Source organism: Doryrhamphus excisus, chromosome 14 (genome assembly GCF_030265055.1).
Source record: "Doryrhamphus excisus isolate RoL2022-K1 chromosome 14, RoL_Dexc_1.0, whole genome shotgun sequence".
In the NCBI taxonomy this organism is placed as follows: domain Eukaryota; kingdom Metazoa; phylum Chordata; class Actinopteri; order Syngnathiformes; family Syngnathidae; genus Doryrhamphus; species Doryrhamphus excisus.
The window spans coordinates 167,432-189,880 of record NC_080479.1 but is presented as its reverse complement, the minus strand read 5'-3'; the positions used below and the strand labels follow the sequence as shown (position 1 = coordinate 189,880).

The window sequence follows — 22,449 nt, the reverse complement described above, 5'->3', positions numbered from 1 at the left end:
ATATATATATATATCCACACTGTATCATAGTCACTTCATTGCGCTACTGTACATATTACTGTTATTACAGTAAACCTCGGCTATATCGGATTCAATTGTTCCCACTGGTTTTGTCCGATATAAGCGAAATCCGTTATATGCGTATACCGGAAAATGTCCGTTTTACGCATATATGGGATTTCTATCCGGTATATGCGTAAATGGGATTTTATCCGTTATAAAAAGGCACTTCCTTGACTATGTTTCCAATGTACCTGGACGCGCAGGCAACGCTGCAAACGCTGCAAATGACGTCGTATAGCGGCCTGTCACCATTCGGCCAATCGGAGCACCACGATGCGGCCATCCGATATATGCCAGGGAAATTTCATGGAAATGCATTGGAGATTTTGTCCGAAATAGGCGAAATCCGTTATAAAAAATCCGATATATGCAATGAATTTTTATTGGAAATGCATTACAGAAAAATCGGTTCTTTTTTATCTGTCCGTTGTGAGCGAATTTCCGATATATCCGAGTCCGATATATCCGAGGTTTACTGTATATCTTGTCACATCCATACTGTTCATACTGTTTATAATCTGTATAATCTGCAATAGCCCTATTATAGTCATTTATATCCCTATATATATATATATATATATATATCCACACTGTATCATAGTCACTTCATTGCACTACTGTACATATTACTGTTATTATATCTTAGACATAGACCAGGGGTCGGCAACCTTTACTATCAAAAGAGCCATTTTACCCCCTCGCTCACTGAAGAAAAATAGAATGGAGCCGCGAAACATAATTTAACAGCAGAATATAGGGGCTGCATAGCGGTCGAGTGGTTAGCGCGCAGACCTCACAGCTAGGAGACCCGAGTTCAATCCCACCCTCGGCTATCTCTGTGTGGAGTTTGCATGTTCTCCCCGTGCAAGAAATGTGTAGCAACATGCTCACATCCAGAGCAAATTGCGAGTCTCCCAAGATTTTGATTGACTGCCAGATTTGAAGGGAATTTTGGGGTATCAAAGTAGTTCAGAGGAGAAAAAGCGGAGTTGATCAAGTACTCTTGCTAGTATACGGTCTCACAGAAAGTCCCATTTTTTTCAAAAGTAATTACAAAGATGCATATTTTCCTCATTTGGGTGTTAAAACAAATATTTGAGCATTGCAAAGGGAGCCACAACAAAGAGGCTGAAGAGCCACATGCGGCTCTGGAGCCGTAGGTTGCTGACCCCTGACATAGACATATAGACATATAGACATATTGTCATTGCAATAACACAGCAGTGAAATTGCCAACGAAATGTCGTTGCCTGGCTCCTGTATAATAATAAATAATAATATTCATACAGTGTGTACTGTTTATAATCTGCAATAACCATACTATAGTCATTTATATCTCTGTATATATCCACACTGTATCATAGTCATAGCCTGTTATAGTTTGTACATATATCTGTCCATTTACAGTTCTATTCTATTTCTTCATATACTTACTAATAAGCTATTTATAAATTTGTGGTTGGATGCTAACTGCATTTTGTTGCACTGTACCAGTTCAATCTAATGTAATCTAATGTAATCTAATGAAGTACTAATATCCAAGTTGTCCCATAACAAGGTACAGTGTACTGCATCTATGTGATATTCCACCTTCTCTACTCAGCGTGAATGCCTACTTCCCCCCCCCAACCGGGTGCTCCCACCGTGCACCAAATGCCTGTACTGAATATTGCATAAAGCCCGGGCGGGACCACCTCTGTGCTTCCTGATCAAGGCGGCTAAGCCTCCAGTGGGTCTCCAACAGGATGGATGGATGGATGGATGGATGGATGGATGGACCAGCTTGTGTTGTGGATTCTTACTTCTCCGTCCTAAAGCTCATTCATCTTGCAAGTCTTCGTTCTTGGATCTTGCTCTCCAAAACCATGTAGAAGGTCTTCCAGAACCGCCCCAAACCCCCCCCCCCCATCTTGACCCACTGCTGTTGATGGATGTTCCGGCGTCGGACATCCTCCATCACGTTGTCTCTCATTGACGAGGCGTGCCGACAGCTTTCCTTTTCATTGAACCCGGAAGAAGGAGGAAGCGGCAGAGTTGTTTTTAAAGACGTTTGTTGTCGCTGCATCGACCCCCCCCCCCCCCCCCCCCACTTAAGGTCTTATCGATATTCATAGCTTGTTCTTCTAAGTGCTTATTGGAAAAGCGTTAAACGCCAGCAGAGGAATTGTCGTTCGGCTCCGTTATCGCCGCCGCGGTACGAGCCTCCACAGGTGAGCGGCTGATGTGACACGCGTGGCGTAGTAAACATGGCCGTCGTTAGCGTCTCTTCATTTATTATCCATGATGGCTTCTTCATTATTCAAAGGCCCACCGCACAATTAGCCCCGGCGGATCCGAGGAGGAAACGGCGCCCGCGAGGTGCGATCGATGATCAGCGTGACTGGACTTGTGACTCCTGCGTCTTCCTTATTTGGCCCCACACGTGCTTTTCAGTCTTGTCTGCGTGTCTAATTAGCGCTAAGGACACATGTTGACTTTCTAAATGCAATCCTTGCCGTTATTAGAGCTCTGCAGACATAAAATAGCACCCCTGCAGTCAACTTTACACCCTTTTATTCTTTCTTATACCACATTGCTCAACTGTAATGCCGCAGATTACGGGATTAAGAGACAGCCACGGCTTTGACCGTTAGCAAGCTAACGAGCTAAGTAGTTAGCCTCCAGTTTATTTATTTATTTTTATTATTATTATTATTATACTCTACCCTAAGCGTAACAAGGGGTTTTTAACGGTGTGGAGGAGAAAAACATTCATTCATTCATTCATTCATTTTCTACCGCTTTTTCCTCACGAGGGTCGCGGGGGGTGCTGGAGCCTATCCCAGCTGTCTTCGGGCGAGAGGCGGGGTACACCCTGGACTGGTCGCCAGCCAATCACAGGGCACATATAGACAAACAACCATTCACACTCACATTCATACCTATGGACAATTTGGAGTGGCCAATTAACCTAGCATGTTTTTGGAATGTGGGAGGAAACCGGAGTACCCGGAGAAAACCCACGCATGCACGGGGAGAACATGCAAACTCCACACAGAGATGGCCGAGGGCGGGGACCGAACCCTGGTCTCCTAGCTGTGAGGTCTGCGCACTAACCACCAGACCGCTGTGCCGCCTGAGGAGAAAAACAAAGAGGCCCAAAATTACCACTTCCACACATAAAGGGAGGGGAACTTTTTTTCACTCTTGCATGGCCTGCAGCGTGACAGTAATCGGTAATTCCTGACATGTACTGGCAAGAATACTACATATGTCTTTGTATTTCAATATTTTTAGACTAATACTACGCCATCGTCGACCACAAAGCCACATCATTCATTTATGAATTCATTTAGGACGGTTATTGTGGGTAATTGTTTTCATGGAAACACCAGGACAGGAGTCTTTCCTCACATAGTCTTCCACCTACGTATCCTTCCACCGCACACGGAACTAGTTGTCTTTCTCAAAACCAAAGTGTCATGTCTTTCATCTTCTTGATCTTCTGAGGTAGCATCACAGCGGTGACATCAGCATTCACCTCAAGCCTCCCTAATACCGGAACGTCCCAGCAGGCCAAGTCAGATCTATTCTTCCATCCCGCCCGGATCCCCCCACCCCCGTCCGTGACCTTGCAGCGAGACCGGGCGGGGAGGGCCAGCGGTTTTAATTACCTCCGGCGAACGAGGGCCGGGAGTCGTGCCGCCCCGCTAGCGCCTGGCGTGTACGTGCGCTGCCTGCGAGATGCCGTGATGCGCATCTCGGCCCGGGCCGGCCCACTTTTGCATCACACGGGACTATTTTTGGCCTGGCAAACGTTAGATAAGGACTTGACTGTTTATAAATAAAACATCACGGCTCCTTCTCGTCCTGACCTGTGACACGCCCCTTTATGGCGTGTTCTCTGGCAGGCAAAGTCACGGGATCAATCCGTCAATCTGTCAATCTGTCAATCTGTCAATACTTCATCAGACAGTTGGGGACCTTCACTGCTCTTCTTATTCACGTCTAGGTGCATAAGTATCGGGACTCTTGGGACCGCTCTTTCTGTCTTCCTAAACTATCGAAAAAACCAACATTCCAAGAGACGGCTGCTAGTTTGTGGAAAAATAATTCCAAGCAAATGAAAATAATAACGTTGTTAGCTTTTGTTCTGCTACAAGATGGATGTTCCATTGTGTGCCGACTGCGAGTTTAATCTCGGTGCAGAAATTAATTACAGCTGTTTGCGGCTCCGGGGAATGTTGGTGACCTATCGCTGCGAGTGTGCACGGGAGGGAGGGAGCGTTCCATGAGGGATGAAGGGGAAAAAGAACTCGGAAATAAGAACTCCTTTTTGTGGAGGTGTACTTAAAATACACCAAACGTGCAAACATGCAGCTGGCAAGCGGAGTAATTACGTTGGCTCCACAAGCATCCTTCTTGTAGTCCTAAAATAAATCCTGGCATTCTAACCCGGTTAAAGGAGGACCAGCCAGGTCCCCCTGCAAAGGTCAACATCACTTCCACGCGGATGTTGATTTAGGGTTACTCTTTGACATGTTGTCATCTAACAAGAAGAAAATTATTTTACAACAATATTCATTCAAAATGAGGTGATGATGTAATTGCACTATTGAAGAGCTCATGTTTGGTGCGGTTGTAAGATGTATGAATGGCCACAAGATGGCAGAAGTGCGTTTTAGAAGAGCCCCCATTTGCGTCTTTCCCATGGAAAAGCGCGCCACAGCAACCAGGAAGTCAAAAAGCATGGAGCAGCGTAGCGTGTATCAGGTTGCGCATTGAAGGGAAATATGAAATATTCGCAATAATCCGCACACAAATAAGGTGTTATATTTGTACATAAATTATTATTTTCATATGCTGTAAAACAACAATTTTGTGTTGTTTCTGTTGTGGTATAGTTGTTTAGATATTTTGGCTAAATATAGATGGCTACATTTGTGTCAAAGTGACGTAGCTTTTCACTTAAAGCCGTTTTTGGCCCTTTTTTGGTGAAACTTACCTACGTGTTCTACTGCTGATTACTAAAAAAATGGAAAAAGGTAGATGATTTTTTTTCTAATGAAAGCTGAGAGTCTAATCTTTGTTTTATATGTATTATTTGTGCCTTGAAAATACTCAAAATCATCCAAAATGGCCACTAGCGAAAAGGACGGCTTTCTGGGATTGAATGAGTGAAGAGGAAAAATAACAAAATGATAAATAAAAGTCATAATATTATGAGAAAATAACAAAGGAATCTATAATTTTTGGAAAATTGGGTTGCGGAAAAAGTTATGTTACACAACATTTTACAAGAAGAAAGTTGGAAAATGGTTGGAAAATCAAACGAAAAAAGAAAGAATGAAAGGAAAATATGAAAAGAAAAAAGTTGTATTCTACAATAATGTGGAAAAAAAAACGTATTCATAATATTATGAGTATAAATGAGAGTCGGCTGCACAGTGGACAAGTGGTTAGCATGTAGACCACGCAGGAGCTTGGGAAAACCTGGGTTTGATTCTCCACTTGGCATCTCTATGTGGAGTTTGCATGTTCTCCTCCTTGCCACCCCAAATTGTCCATAGTTAGGAATGTGGGTGGGAATGGTTGACTGTGATTGGCTGGTCACCAGTCCAGGCCAGGGTGGACCCCGCCTCTCGCCCCAAGACAGCTGGGATAGGCTCCAGCACCCCCTGTAACCCTCGTGAAGATAAGCGGTACACGTTGTTACTAATGACGTACTAATGTTCTCTGTCTTTTGTCCTCCCAGCTGTCCTTCGCGGCGACCACGCCCGTCTTGGCCGACAAGAAAAAGTACCCCAACTTCTTCCGCACGGTCCCGTCGGACAACGCCGTCAACCCGGCCGTGGTCAAGTTTCTCAACTACTACAACTGGAGCCGCGTGGGCACGCTCACTCAGGACGTGCAGAGGTTCTCGGAGGTACGTGGCCTCCCTCGGCTTTCATTCGCGTTAGGAATGGAATATTTTCCTCATGTTTGCAATCTCCTCCTGTTTGAATTCAATTGTAAACTGTCCTTGAGACTCTGAGACTCCTTTTGCCTCGAAAAAACATGCAAGACCACATCTCGTAGCTAACGTCTGGCTAATGACTATTGCTAACCCAGCTAACTAGCCTCACCTGTCTGTCAGCTAGGCCGTCTTAAAGCTCGTTTTGAGGGTTTACAAACGGGAACATCACAGCTTGGAAAAAAGAGACAGGAGTGGAGCAAAGATGACTTTGAGGAAGGTATTGTGCAATCTGCTGAGGTTGGAGGTGTATCTGTCTCCACGTGAGAGGGTGTAGGAGGAGTCTGGCGGAGCTCAAATCCCTTTATCGCGCCTCTCCTGAAAGCGGCGAAGGGGGCTTAGGACGGAAGGCCCGATTCAGTCAACCTGCCACCAGATTGTCCTCTAATCCTCGTGTACAAATATGCAAGCGTTGCTTCGTTATTTGCACAATCCTCTGACAAGTTCGCAGGCGACTTCCACTTTTAGGGACTTGGAAGTGGATGGCGGGATGAACCACGATGAAAAGCATTCACGCTGGAAAAATGGATTCAACATATACGCTGTTTTTTACCGAAGAGTCAAAGTCATTAGCTCAGTTTATAAATCATCATTTATTATCATTTTCCCTTTTGCTACCCAAAACAGCAGCTTCATATGCGTAAAAAGTGTCAACAAGTTGTTCTGCCATTGTTTTCTTTCATAATATTTCTCTCTTTTTTTGTTTTTTATTTTGTAGTACTTTGCGTATACGCTGTTGCTACCCAAAACAGCAGCACCTACCAACGTGGAGTATGTAGAACAGGGGTTCCCAAACTTTACCAACTCAGGGCCCACTTGAAAATCTAAATTTTTTTTATTTTTTTTCGTCGTGCAATAAATATTTTACAATAAAAATAATTTATATTAATTGAAATTAATTTAATTACTTTATAAAAAAACAATATTTGCACAAATTTATCATATTTTTAATGACCTTTTATGGCCCACCTGCAGTACCACTACGGCCTACCAGGGGGCCGCAGCCCACACTTTGGGAATCACTGATGTAGAAGGTTTTACCACACTTTTATTTTTTACTTTTTTATCTACAGTAGTTATATTCCGTTTTATTATTTTCAATAGTATTATTAAAAGTAATTATAATTTTTTTACTTATTTAAATATGTTCATATTTTAATGATTTATATATATTTATTTATATTATATGATTGTTTATATGATTTATTAATGAGTGATTAATGTAATTATTTTACAACCTTAATGTGTGAACTTAAGTTTAATATAATATAATATACTAAATTAATTAAATAATATAAATATAAAATAAATAAAAATAATAAAATAAAAATAAATAATAATAAAATAATATTAAATTAATGTAATACATTTTTTGTTTATTACAAAATTAATAATAAAATGTATTTATGAATATACAAGTATGATTACAAGGATGATACAATAACTATTACCAATGTTTGCGCTTTCAATGTAAGTAGGTAAAACAATGTAAAGTAAAAATGATAATAATCATGTATCATAATGCCCAATAATACTCATTGGGACCCCTTTGCTACCCAAAAGAGCAGCCCCTACTGTGCCTGTCTGGATTTGTATTATGTTATTATGACGTACATTGTGGTAATATTATAAATATATTGTCCACCTTCAAGTAAAGGTCGGCCTTTTGAATGCATGTGATACGTGGACTGCAGCGCAACTTTGCACATGCTCTAACTTTCCTGTGGCGACGGTAATGGTGAATATGAATAATGAATATTCCTCTGTCAGTGTTGTTGACAACTCGTGGCGCCACATTTCTATTTGTCATCCTCTTCCTCTGTCACTCTCCCACTGATCTGCTGTGCTGTGAGCCGCCATGCCAGCTCGGCGTTACGCAACGCTTGTTAAAGATGCAGCCGGTGACACGCGTAGCACGCGCGCACGCACGCACGCACGGGCGATGCATGGCGTTCCCCGAGAGACCGAAAACCTAGAAGCTAGAGCTAGCTAGCCGCCGTTTCTATTTATAACGCAGGTCTCTTTTGCTGATGGACGCCGCTTATGTGCTTTAATTGCGATGAACCAAGTAAGCTAGCTACAGTAAGCTAGCACACAATACACACACACTTCTAATATTTTGCAATCAACTTTATTGGCAAGCCAAGCAGGAACAACACAAGCATCAGTCACACTGGATTATTAAAGTATTACAATTACTTTGCTCTATTATTAGTTTACTTTCATAATTAATAATAATAATAATAATAATAATAATAATAATAATAATAATAATAATAATAATAATAATAATAATAATAATAATAATAATAATAATAATAATAATAATAATAATAATAAATATTAATAATTAATAATAACTAATCATTTGCAGAATCTAATTTTGCTTCTTTCACACCTGATGTTAATAACATAACAATCATCAATTTAGTCAAGCTAAGCTAAGCTAGGCTAACAGCCCGGACTTCCCTCCTTCCTGTTCCTGTCCCAGGTGAGGAATGACCTGACTAGCGAGCTGGAAAAAGCCGACATCCAGATTGCCGACACGGAAAGTTTCTCCAACGACCCGTGCGTCAACGTCAAGAAGCTGAAGGTGAGGCCGCTATTGATGCGTTATTGTGTGACGGTACCCGCGCCCCCCGCCCCCGCCCCCGCCCCGTGGGGATCCCCTCTCTCTGCTCGGCATTGTTGAATAAATGACGACCACCGGTTAGCGCTGTCCGAAATAAATCCCCCGGGATGAATAATTCATGGGAATTGTCCTCCAATTTGACTGTGCTGTGGACAGCAGCTCTCCGTGATAGGCGCTAATGAGTCATGAGTCAGCCGCGGGAGTGGGGGGGGGGGGGTGCACAGTGACCTCCGGTGGCCCCCGTCGTTGGTAATGGATACACTAATGGCTTACATATTTGTCATTACTCTATAGTCCCATATTATATTCCCATTAGTTTTTATTGTTGCTGCACCACACAAATCCAAATTATTACAGGATTTTTGATTTTTTTTTTTTATGAATGGTACGCTCCATTGTCCTTGCCTGGAACCGCATGGTGTGGACACGCATTGTTCCACCCAGGCTTTTTGCTCTTTGGCCATAGTTGTCTGGGTTAAGTGTCTTTCCTGCAGGGAAGAGCCTACACATGCACGCGTACGCTACACTAGCCGCTAGCATGCACGCGTACGCTACACGAGCCACTAGCATGCACGCATACACTAGACGCTAGCATGCACGCGTATGCTACACGAGCCACTAGCATGCACGCATACACTAGACGCTAGCATGCACGCGTACGCTACACGAGCCGCTAGCATGCACGCATAGTCTACACTAGCTGCTAGCATGCACGCATGGTCTACACTAGCCGCTAGCATGCACGCATACTGTACACTAGCCGCTAGCATGCATGCATACTCTACACTAGCTGCTAGCATGCACGCAACGCATACTCTACACTAGCCGCTAGAAAGCACGCATATGCTACACTAGCCGCTAGCATGCACGCATACTCTACACTAGCTGCTAGCATGCATGCAGACGCTACACTAGCTGCTAGCATGCACGCATAGTCTACACTAGCCGCTAGCATGCACGCATAGTCTACACTAGCCGCTAGCATGCACGCATAGTCTACACTAGCCGCTAGCGTGCACACATACTCTACACTAGCATGCACGCTAGCATGCATGCATACTCTACACTAGCCGCTAGCATGCACGCATACGCTACACTAGCTGCTAGCGTCCACACATACTCTACACTAGCCACTAGCATGCACGCGTACTTTATACTAGCCGCTAGCGTGCACGCGTACACTACACTAGCCGCTAGCATGCACGCATACTCTACACTAGCCGCTAGCATGCACGCATACTATACACTAGCCGTTAGCATGCACGCAACGCATACTGTACACTAGCCATTAGCATGCACGCAACGCATACTATACACTAGCCGTTAGCATGCACGCAACGCATACTGTACACTAGCCGTTAGCATGCACGCAACGTATACTGTACACTAGCCGTTAGCATGCACGCAACGCATACTGTACACTAGCCGTTAGCATGCACGCAACGCATACTGTACACTAGCTGTTAGCATGCACGCAACGCATACTGTACACTAGCCGCTAGCATGCACGCATACTCTACACCAGCCACTAGCATGCACGCATACTATACTCTACACTAGCCACTAGCATGCATGCATACTCTACACTAGCCGCTAGTCAAAGATCCTCTATTTCAGTGCTCTGCTCTTTTTAAGGACTGAATGCAAAAACACAAGTCCAAGATCCTTTATGTGACAGGAATGTGCTGCAAAAATGCTAGCCAAAGATCCCCTCTATGACGGGACCACTCTGCTGTTTTTAAGGACTTACTTCAAAAACCCGCGTCAAATGTCCCGTAGAGGACAGGAACAGTTTGCTGTTTTTAAGAACCTACAGCAAAACCGCCAGTCAAAGATCCTCCTCCATAGGACAGGAGTTAAGTTGGTCCTCCTCCATATGTCACGGAACATTCTGCTGTTTTTGAAGACCAGCTGCAAAAGTGCCTTGCTGTTTTTTTTAAAGGACTCTTACCTGGAATCGTGGATTTCCTGGATGTCATTCCTGGATCGGGTTGGGCCGACCCATTCCGTATAATATTCCATATTTCTTGTTGGAAGCAGCAATGTTGTTCTAACGCTACAAGATGATGCTCATCTTCATCTTTGGTTCTTCTGTTCTTCAGGACAATGACGTACGAATCATCATCGGCCAGTTTGATGAGAACCTGGCCTCCAAAGTCTTCTGCTGTGTAAGTCCTCTCTGCACTCCTGCATGGAAAAGTCAAGTGTGTAGATAGTACATACAAAGTACACACAAGTACAGTAAATGAGCAAGTTGATGTTCTTGGTTCTCCTCAGGCGTACAACCTGAACATGTTTGGCAGCAAATACCAGTGGATCATTCCTGGCTGGTACCAGGGCAACTGGTGGGAGCAGGCCAACACCACCAACTGCACCACCAAGAAGCTGCTCACCGCCATGGAGGGCTACATCAGCGTGGACTTTGAGCCCCTCAGCGCCCGCCAGATTAAGGGCATCTCGGGCAGGGTGAGCAGCGTGTCCCAACTTGGTGGACGACGACGTTTTTTGACATTTTTTTTCATTAGTCCAGGCTCTTAAATTGCTGACAGTAAGTTACAGTAAGATTGCCTATGGATAATAAAATAACCACCAGGGATTGATGCAAGAAAAAAATTCTATATATGAAAATGTATTTATTTTAATTTAAAATAAAATGTATTTAGAACTAAATAAAATTTAAATAATAACAATAATTATGTATTTATTATTTATTATTTATTATTTATTATTTATTATTTATTTGTTTATTTTATTTGTTTATTTATTGTTTATTTATTATTTATTATTATTTATTTATTTGTTTTTTTTAATTTATTATTTATTTATTATTTATTTTTTATTATTTATTATAAATACATAAATTCAAGTACATAAGACATTTTACATTTACAATATAATAAATAAACATACATTTTTAAAATTTGTTAAAGATTTTTAAAATAAATAAAACATTATTAATAATAAAATCAAAATATAAAATATAAATGTCAAAAACAATATTTTAATATATGTAGAGAGAAAAAATTTTATTTTAGTGAAAAAAAATATGATTACAATTATTTAAAAAAGTAATAATAATAAAAAATAAATAATAAAAGAATATTAAAAGAATACAGCAAAAAATTTAATAAAATAATACATAAAATTAATACATTTACATTTAAAATACATTTTGACCAATTATCCAATAGTTGAAAAATAAAATTAAAATAGTTAATAATTAGTTGATAATATAAATATAATATAATAATATAGATAAAATGGTTGATAATTGGTGTATCCCTGGGGGTACGTAGCCCCCACTTTGGGAACCCAGGCTCTGTTCCACAGTTTTTAGGAATGTGCTGCCCTGCAGCTCCCCTAAAAAAAAACCAAAAGTAGCAAAGACGCAGTAAATAAGAAAGGCAGCGAAGCGTCATATTGATATTTTGGCTCCAACTTTGACTCCTGTTGGTATTTACGCTGGATATAATTACGGCCGCAAGACCGCAAAGAGCACGGCGACTTGAACCGTGAAATATTTTGGCAGTTTTTTCTGTCTGGGCTAACATTTGATTTCTTTTGTGGCTCGCTTTGTGTGATGTATTTTTACTTGAAACGGTCTCAGCGTCTATTAATACACAATCTGGGTCCCCGAAGGCCCAAATGCTTCAAAGTAAAGAAAAAGTCAAGTAAAAGTAGCATCATGGCCTCCCGTTCCAGACGCCAAAGGAGTACGAGAGGGAGTACAGTCGGGAGCTTCGGCAGAAAGGCGTGGAGCCCAGCAAATTCCACGGCTTCGCCTACGACGGCATCTGGGTCATCGCCAAGACCCTGACCCGGGTCATGGATCTGCTGCGGGTCAAGCAGCGCCAAAACGTCTACCACAACTTCACGGTGGATGACCACGAGGTGGGCAAGATGGTGCTGGACGTCATGAACGAGACCAACTTCTTTGGCGTGACGGTGAGTCCACACCGAGTCCTGATTCCCGGCGACACGTCGGGAATGGCGTTGTGTTACAACACACCACAACACACCTTGAAATCGGACAAAATCCCTTCCTCAACATTTTGCTACCTTATACTGTAGACTCCAGTAGCAATGATCCGTTCCAGGGTCAAACTGTATTTTTGACATCATGTTGGCGTGCGAATGGATGGACAGTTATGTAATGTGCATGGATGAATTTTGCGTGAATGGACCGACAGCCATTTTGCTGTGGTGCTGAGCGGAGGGAGGGGGGGGGGGGTACAAGAAAAATAATGAAGTGGATCATGGCTTCAAAGATTTTAAGGGCAATTATCAGCCTTCTTTTAAAAGACGGCGTGAAATGAGATTAAATAAGCATTCCGTGCATGCAAGCGTTCCACCCACGCACGGAAGACACGGGAAGGCAACATACCCCCCCCCCCATCCCCCCCCCCCATAAGCACCACCGTGCTGCATGCATCTTTTATGCTGCTGTTACACAACTGTCATGCTTTTTCTTGAGCATTCCAGTATGAATATAGCGACATCACATAACCCCCACCCCCATCATAGAGCCCCCTTTGGTGGATCTTTGGCCATGTTCGCCATCATGGAGGTCTCTGCGGTATCGATCGGGTTAGAGAGACACCCTCGCCCCCGCTTCTCCACCGTGCCAGAACCGCAGGACTCGGGAAGGGTGGGGATTACTTGTGACACGGGTGTCTTTTTGTGGTCGGTGGTCATCGTGCCGCTACCGCAGCCTGAGGCGCAACACCAGATAGTTCTCTTTGTGTGTGTGTGTGTGTGTGTGTGTGTGTGAGTGTGTGTGTGTCGCCCACCTCTAACCCAAAAAAAAGCCCAGAGGGGGGTCACACTTGCAGATCACTGCTCGACATTTGACTCCATCTCTGCTGGCCGGCAGTTTTCTCACCTCCGCAGGCGTCGCACACGCACACACTGATTGCTTCCTGTTTTTTGTCATTGGTACACACACACACGTACACACACACGTACAGGTCAGTGTACCAGCCAGCAATGACAAGTCACCAACCAGCGTTGGAATCTTCCTCAAAAGGAGGTTAATGAAATTCCATTTGCTTCTAATTAGGAAAGTATGAGTCAGCGCTTGTGTTTGATGCCGACACAGCCAGTCTACACAATGAAGGGATTGGGGGGGTGGGGGGGCACAAATGGGGGTGTGCTGCCCTTGTAGATGATATGAAGGGGGTGTGGGTGTAAGGGGTGGCCAGAACTTGATTGCTGAGTCATGGAGTCAACTTCCGCCACGTTTTACCTAGAAGTAGCGTTTAATGAGCGCCTGCATAATGATTGACATTTACATGACTGCATGTGATTACGTGAATGGACACACTATGTGAAAGGACCGACTCCCATTTAGTGAATATTGTGCAAACAGACTTAATGTGTATTTAAGGTGCATGTGAACGAGCAGACGGATGTTTCTACTTTATGGTTATATGATTGGACAGAGAGATGTTTGCATTACGTGAATGGAGTGACCGACATTTACATTTTGTGTTTATGTACATAAAAAGACCAACTGCTGTTTACACCACATGTATTTTGTGAATGGATAGACTGGTTTTTGTAGTATGCAAACAGTCATACAGATGTGTGTGTGAATGGACCAACACAATGAAACTACATCTGTACTGTATGTGAAAGAACAGTGCGGTGTTTACATTGTGTGTATAAAAATGGACAGACAGGCATTTAAATTGCGTGTCTGTGAATTCACCAACAAAGGTTTCCATAATGCGTGTATGTGAATGGACAGACATCAGTTGACATCTATGCGAATGGACAGGCAGACATTTCTATTATATGTGTCTAAGTGGACAGAGAGAGATGTTTGCATTATGTGAATGGACTAGCGCATGTTCACGTGTATGTGAATGGACAAACATTTGCATCATATGAATGGACAGACAGATGTGTAACTGACCATTATGGCCTGTATGTACTGTATGTACTCTACGTACTGTACGTACTGTGTGTACTGTGTGTACTGTATGTACTGTATGTGTGTGAACAGAGAAATGTTTGCATTATGTGAATGGACTGTCATGTGTATACGAATGGACAGACAAACCTTTGCATTACATGAGTGGATAGACAGATGTGCACGTTCAGTGTGTGAATGGACATACAGATGTTGGCATGGGGTATACGTGAATGTACAGGGGGAATTGGTGTGTATGTGAATGGACCAACAAATGTTCATATTATGTGTATGCGAAAAACACAATTAGTGTGTGTGAATGGACAGACGTGTATGTGTGTGGACAGAAATGTTTGCATTATTTGAATGGAATGAATGTATGCGAATGGACAGACAAGCCTTTGCATAACATGACCGGAAAGACGGATGTTAAGTGTGTGTGAATGGACAGACAGATATTTCTATTATCCAGTATATCTAAGTGTGTGTGTGGACATACAGATGTGAATTACATGAATTGACTGGTAGAGGTTTACATGTTTGTTTACATTCTATGAATGGACAGACAGATATTTGTATTATACAGTATATCTAAGTGTGTGTGTGTGGACATACAGATGTGAATTACGTGAATACGTGAATGGACTGGTAGAGGTTAACATGTTTGTTTACATTCTATGAATGGACAGACAGATGCTGATGTTGGTATATTGTGTCCTCTGCATGTGATGTTAGTATGTGAATGGACAGACAGATATTTGTATTATACAGTATATCTAAGTGTGTGTGTGTGGACATACAGATGTGAATTACGTGAATACGTGAATGGACTGGTAGAGGTTAACATGTTTGTATACATTCTATGAATGGACAGACAGATGCTGGTGTTGGTATATTGTGTCCTCTGCATGTGATGTTAGTATGTGAATGGACAGACAGATATTTGTATTATCCAGTATATCTAAGTGTGTGTGTGGACATACAGATGTGAATTACGTGAATGGACTGGTAGAGGTTAACATGTTTGTTTACATTCTATGAATGGACAGACAGATGCTGATGTTGGTATATTGTGTCCTCTGCATGTGATGTTAGTATGTGAATGGACAGACATGTCGTTGTGTTAGCATGTGGTGCTATGCAGCGCTCGCTACTGTGAAGCCCCCCCTCCCACTCATGACTTCCTTATGTTTGTTTTACGGCTTCCTGGTAGGCGGTGTCATGCGGGGTCGGCGATGGCGTGACTGTGTGATGGAGGGAGTCGGCGGAGGAGAGAGAGAGACGCAGAGGCCAAATTGATTGGACGACATGTGACGATAATTCGGCAAAGCTGAATTGCTTTTGTCTTCTTTGTCGGCGCCGCGGCTTAAAAGCGCTTATCTTGTTCCCTTTGGAGCGTCAATCAAAGACTTTTGATGGCCGACCACTCGATTCCCCCGTGGTCTCCACCACCATTCATGATGCTCATGTTCATATTTAGGCTTTATATTTATATACGTTACATATTTAGGCCGTTTATGAGGATTTGCCCTCCAGCCTGCTACAGTGTGAGATGCACAGAAGGTAGTCGACGTGCTGGAGGAGGACTTCTTCATCAGCTTGATATTCACACCCTTACTCACGCATCACAAACCACTTGCTCACGGTGCAACCCAGGCACATGAGGGACACACCATGTCATGGGTGGGTGGATGGATGGATGGATGGGTTGGGTGGGAGGATCAGTGGATGGATGGATTGATGGATGGATGGACAGATGGACTGACGGGTGGATGAGTGGGTGGATGGATGGATGGATGGATGGATGGATGGATGGATGGACGGACTGACAGGTGGATGGATGGGGTTGGTGGATGGATGGATGGATGGATGGATGGATTGACGGACTGACGGGTGGGTGGATGGATGGACGGACTGACAGGTGGATGGATGGATGGGTGGGTGGGTGGGTGGGTCGGGTGGATGGATGGATGGATGGATGGATGGATGGGTTGGGTGGGTGGATTGATGGATGAATGGACGGACTGACGGGTGAGTGGGTGGATGGATGGATTGATGGATGGATGGACAGATGGACTGACGGGTGGATGAGTGGGTGGATGGATGGATGGACGGACGGACTGACAGGTGGATGGATGGGTTGGGTGGGTGGATGGATGGATGGACGGATGGATGGACGGATGGACGGACTGATGGGTGGGTGGGTGGATGGATGGACGGACTGAATGGGTGGGTGGGTTGGGTGGGTGGGTGGGTGGATGGATGGATGGATGGATGGATGGGTTGGGTGGATGGATGGATGGATGGATGGGTTGGGTGAGTGGATGGATGGATGGATGGGTTGGGTGGGTGGATTGATGGATGAATAGCTGGACAGACGGACTGACGGGTGAATGGGTGGGTGGGTGGGTGATTGGATGGATGGATGGATTGGATGGGTGGATGGATGGATGGATTGGTAGATGGATGGATGGGTGGATGGATGGGTGGATGGATGGGTAGATGGATGGATGGGTGGATTGGTAGATGGATGGATGGATGGATGGGTGGATGCATGGATGGTGGATTGGTAGATGGATGGATGGGTGGATGGGTGGATGCATGGATCAGCGGATGGATGGGTGGATGGATGGGTATTTTATACAAGTGTATAACCCGCAAGGTATGCTGGGATGGATATCTACTGTGTAAATAACATCAATATATCAGCACCACATTTGTGCGGTCAGCATGCTAACTACTAGGCCACAAATACACACAAATAATGTGCTGAAATATTATTGTTATAGTTATTTGTATCATCCAGAGGGAAAAGTCAGGCCTGTGTTGGTCTTTTGTTGCAACATTTGGCCTCTTGGCGACACTGTTGGCTCACCTGGACTTGTGCAACCAAATGGCTATTTGTGCTTTGTTTTGAGCACCATGTTGAGTGTTTGATGCCGTATTGTCTTTCTTCCAGGGCCAGGTAATGTTCCGCAATGGAGAGCGCATGGGCACCATCAAATTCAACCAGTTTCAAGGTGAAACAAATATTTTTTATTGTATATATATATGAGCACATCTTCTCTGTGTGTCCTGGAAAACTTGCAGAAAAAAAACGTGCAACTAATCCTTAAAGCGCTCCAACAAGCGTTCAAATAATCGCGGCTCAACACGTGGTAATCGGAACTACCCGCGTAAAAACCACTTACACTTACAGTAACTTGCTTAAATCGGGGGGGGGGGGGGGGGGCTGTTATGCACAACCGGCTTGAATCGGCACCAAGTAGGCTCGGAGAAAAAAGGCTCACATGCCTGGAGTGGAAAATGGGGGCTAAAGGATTTGGGGACGCGTTGTCAAAGTACTGGAAGACTTTGTGAAGATGCCATTGAATGTTTGAATGATGCAGGAACGCTGCAGGAACGTCACAAATCCTATACAAAATTCATCAAGTATTTATGAAACATGGACGCTTAATTGCTATTTTATTTTAGAAATTTTGCATGATTAAAAACAGCAAAACTGGAAAGATGTGCGGTAATTTTACATGAATAAAGTCAAAATGTATTTAAAAAAAATAACATAATTTTAGTAGTAATAATAGCAGTAGTAGTGAATGTTATGAAAAAAATTATGTTGTAATTTTTGGAAAATTAGCTGGGGAATTTTTTATATATTATGGGAATGAAGTCAAATTATATAGAAAATAAAGTCATAATATTATGAGAAGAATATTTATAATATTTCTAAGCTTAAATAGTTTGATTTAAAAAACAGCATAATTGCATGCAATCAGAATAAAGTCAAAATATTCATTTTCTAAAGGTTAAAAAAAGTCATATTACCAGTAATATTATGATGCCATTTTAGTTGCGTAAAGTTGAAATATTAAAGTTGTTTTCAAGATATAATATTATGAGAAAAAAAACAAATTAAAGTTGTCATTTTTGGAAAATTAAGCTGGAAAAAAAATATTAATATTACAGCAATAATGCCATAATATTACAAGAAGGAAATTTGCAAATATTTTTTCAGAAAAAAGAAAATTTTAAAAGAACAACAAATATGTCAAAAAAGTAAAGTAAAAAATGTCATTTTATTAATGCTAAAAGTTGATATTAATAATAAGCATTTGATCTGTATTATCACATTTGTATGACGGATTATTGACTTATGGGGAATGACATTTTTTTTTCATTCACAAAATACCAATTTTGATAAAAAAATCTGCAAATTTCCAGGGTGTAAAAGTCGACTGCCGAATGTGCGGGTGCCGAATGTGTCTTATTCCCAATCAGCGTTCCCTTTGGGAATGACGCGGAAGAGCGCTACGCAATGCGCTGGGCTGCTCGCCTCCCGACGCGAGCACGTGGCGGAGGCTAATGCGCTCATTGATCCTCATTTGGCGAGAGCTGAAACATAAATCCTCATCGCGTATGCACATATCATTTTACAAGACCGGAGAACGTTTGGCCGGGCTCTGCTCGGCAATCTCCGAAGATCAAACGAGGCGATCCTCCGACGAGAGCACGGATGGAGGAAGTCAAGGGCGAAGATGCAGGAGGCGTCTAATGAACGCCGGCGTTGGCTTCTACAGGGAACCGCAGCCTTTTTGCTTGTAAACGTAATCTACATCCCTCCCCCGTCCTCCGCCCGCCTTCTGCGCTCACGTTCGTCTGACAAGGTCGTAGCGATTCCGGCGGGACCCGATTGATGAAAATGCTCCGAGAAGTTGCGTTTAGCATTTATCGTCTTTGCTTGTTTTCGCCTTCCTCCGCGCTAGCGATAGCGATAGCTGCTCTTTATTGGCCGTCTGCTCTCCTCCAGGTGAAATAAAGGGATAATTGAAACCGTATAAAAGAGGAAAACCATATTAAAAAACATATTAGAGTGCGGCATCTTCCTTAAGTGATACGCGTAGCAAGTGCTTTATTATCTCCGTTATGGAGACGTTGGCGTCTTGCTAATGGGCCCAAGGTTTCACGCTTTACCTCCAGGCTTTTGAATCCGAATAACTTCTTTGTTTACTCAAAATGGCCACTGTCCGTAAGAGTTTATCACGTATGAACCGGGAATGTTTGTTCTTGTGGAAACAGACGGCCAGGAAGTCAAGGTGGGGGAGTACAACGCCATCGCCGACGTGCTGGACCTCATCAACAACTCCATCCGCTTCCAAGGTAAACCATGCCTTTCTCCACAGGACTCTAATGTATCTATGGCGGTCGGGGGACCGTCACAAATACATCATACTTTTTTTTTATTTTTAGAAATGTGACAAATGGAGGGCGGAAGTGGCTTAGGAGGTAGAGTAGCTTCCTCCACCCACACCACATTAGTTCTGGGGAAAGCGTTTCTCCACAGGACTCTAATGTATCTATGGCGGTCGGGGGACCGCCACAAATACATCATACTTTTTTTTTTTTTTTTTTTCGAAATGTGACAAATGGAGGGCGGAAGTGGCTTAGGCGGTAGAGTAGCGTAGAGTAGCTTCCTCCACCCACACCACATTAGTTCTGGGGAAAGCGTTTCTCCACAGGACTCCAATGTATCTATGGCGGTCGGGGGACCGTCACAAATACATCATACTTTTTTTTTATTTTTAGAAATGTGACAAATGGAGGGCGGAAGTGGCTTAGGAGGTAGAGTAGCTTCCTCCACCCACACCACATTAGTTCTGGGGAAAGCGTTTCTCCACAGGACTCTAATGTATCTATGGCGGTCGGGGGACCGTCACAAATACATCATACTTTTTTTTTTATTTTTAGAAATGTGACAAATGGAGGGCGGAAGTGGCTTAGGCGGTAGAGTAGCTTCCTCCACCCACACCACATTCATTCTGGGGAAAGCGTTTCTCCACAGGACTCTAATGTATCTATGGCGGTCGGGGGACCGCCACAAATACATCATACTTTTTTTTTTTTTTTTTTAGAAATGTGACAAACTATTTTTTCCTGGTATCTGCTACATACTGCCCCCCCCCCATGGATTCCAAAAATAACATAATTTTAGTAGTCGTAGTAGCAGTAGTAGTGAATGTTATGAAAAACAAAAAAATTATGTTGTAATTTTTGGAAAATTAGGCTGGTAAATTTTTGTAATATTATGGGAATGAAGTCATTATATAGAAATAAAGTCATAATATTATGAGAAGAATATTTATAATATTTCTAAGCTTAAATAGTTTGATTTAAAAAAACAGCATAAATGCATGCAATCAGAATAAGGTCAAAATATTCATTTTCTAAAGGTTAAAAAAAAGTCATATTACCAGTAATATTATGATGCCATTTTAGTTACGTAAAGTTGAAATATTAAAGTTGTTTTCAAGATGTAATATTATGAGAAAAAAAAACCAAATTAAAGTTGTCATTTTTGGAAAATTAAGCTGGAAAAAATATTAATATTACAGCAATAATGCCATAATATTACAAGAAGGAAATAATAAAATAAAAAAAAATATTTTTTTTCAGAAAAAAGAAAATTTTAAAAGAACAACAAATATGTCAAAAAAGTAAAGTAAAAAAAATGTCATTTTATCAAGTCATTATATAGAAATAAAGTCATAATATTATGAGAAGAATATTTATAATATTTCTAAGCTTAAATAGTTTGATTTAAAAAACAGCATAAATGCATGCAATCAGAATAAAGTCAAAATATTCATTTTCTAAAGGTAAAAAAGTCAGTTTTTGCGGTTTTACCGCCACCCGCTAACTTTATTTCCCTGGTATGCGCTACATACTGCCCCCCTTGGTTTCCAGCGGTACTGCAACATCCAGGAGGCCACCCAGGTTTCTAACATAGCCCATAAATGGAGGACTTTATTAAAAGAAACTTACTACGGTCCCCTACTGGGATCCAGTATCACGTGTGATGACTTATGGGTTATTTTTAACTCATCTTACTCACGTTACCTCCATCCTGTCTGCGTTGCCCCCACATCCACAAGCTGGAGGGGGGGGTCAAAGTGTTTCCACGGTACACAGAAATGTGTAAGGCGATTCCCGCTGCCATCGATTGGCGAGAGAGGAGAGAAATAAAATCTGGAGATAAGAAAGTGCAGGATTTGACCGCAATAACTTGACTTGGATGATGCGGCAGTGAGCAGGAAACAGGAAACGGGGTCTCGGATTGCCGGATGCCTGCTGTAGCGCCTGATTCACCTTTTAAGGCGATAACACTTTCCACAAAAAAAAATTAAAAAATGTTCTTTTTCTTCAGGTGTGGAGCCGCCCAAAGATCGCACGATCGTTCGAAAGCAGCGGCGGCACATCAACGTTCCGCTTTACAGCATCCTGTCCACCATCACCATCCTGGGAATGCTCATGGCGGGGGCCTTCCTCTTCTTCAACATCAAGAACCGCAACCACAGGTAAACCACACAGGAAGTGCTCAACGCCAAGACGCGGAGGTGGGCTGACGCTGTGGTCTTCTCCACACAGACTGATCAAGATGTCCAGTCCGTACATGAACAACCTCATCATCTTGGGCGGGATGCTCTCCTACGCCTCCATCTTCCTTTTTGGCCTGGACGGAGGCTTTGTGTCCGACAAGGAGTTTGAGACGCTCTGCACGGTCAGTTCCTTCATGCGCCACTACTTTGGGCATCATGACTACTAGCGTACTCGTGTACTATTCAAATAGAAGTACTGGTATTACATTACTGGCCTCCCCACTCACGGTGCAACCGCTGGGGAACTTATCAATGATCAATTCTGGAAATATGTTCATTCATTTTCTACCGCTTATCCTCACGAGGTTTGCGGGGGATGCTGGAGCCTATCCCAGCTGTCTTGGGGCGAGAGGCAGGGTACACCCTGGACTGGTGGCCAGCCAATCACAGGGCTCATATAGACAAACAACCATTC

General features: G+C 42.8%; 1 protein-coding gene across 2 annotated transcripts in view; it reads left to right on the top strand.

The window, feature by feature from the left end:
* LOC131101942 (gamma-aminobutyric acid type B receptor subunit 2-like) overlaps nt 1-22,449 on the top strand; it is a 136,543-nt gene that overhangs the window by 60,837 nt on the left and 53,257 nt on the right. For both annotated transcript variants that reach the window (XM_058047357.1, XM_058047358.1), the window contains exons 3-11: nt 5,798-5,968; nt 8,547-8,648; nt 10,790-10,855; nt 10,965-11,153; nt 12,390-12,632; nt 17,561-17,621; nt 19,678-19,758; nt 21,803-21,953; nt 22,024-22,156. In XM_058047357.1, coding sequence (XP_057903340.1) covers nt 5,798-5,968; nt 8,547-8,648; nt 10,790-10,855; nt 10,965-11,153; nt 12,390-12,632; nt 17,561-17,621; nt 19,678-19,758; nt 21,803-21,953; nt 22,024-22,156 — 1,197 coding nt within the window. The remainder of the gene's footprint in view (nt 1-5,797; nt 5,969-8,546; nt 8,649-10,789; nt 10,856-10,964; nt 11,154-12,389; nt 12,633-17,560; nt 17,622-19,677; nt 19,759-21,802; nt 21,954-22,023; nt 22,157-22,449) is intronic.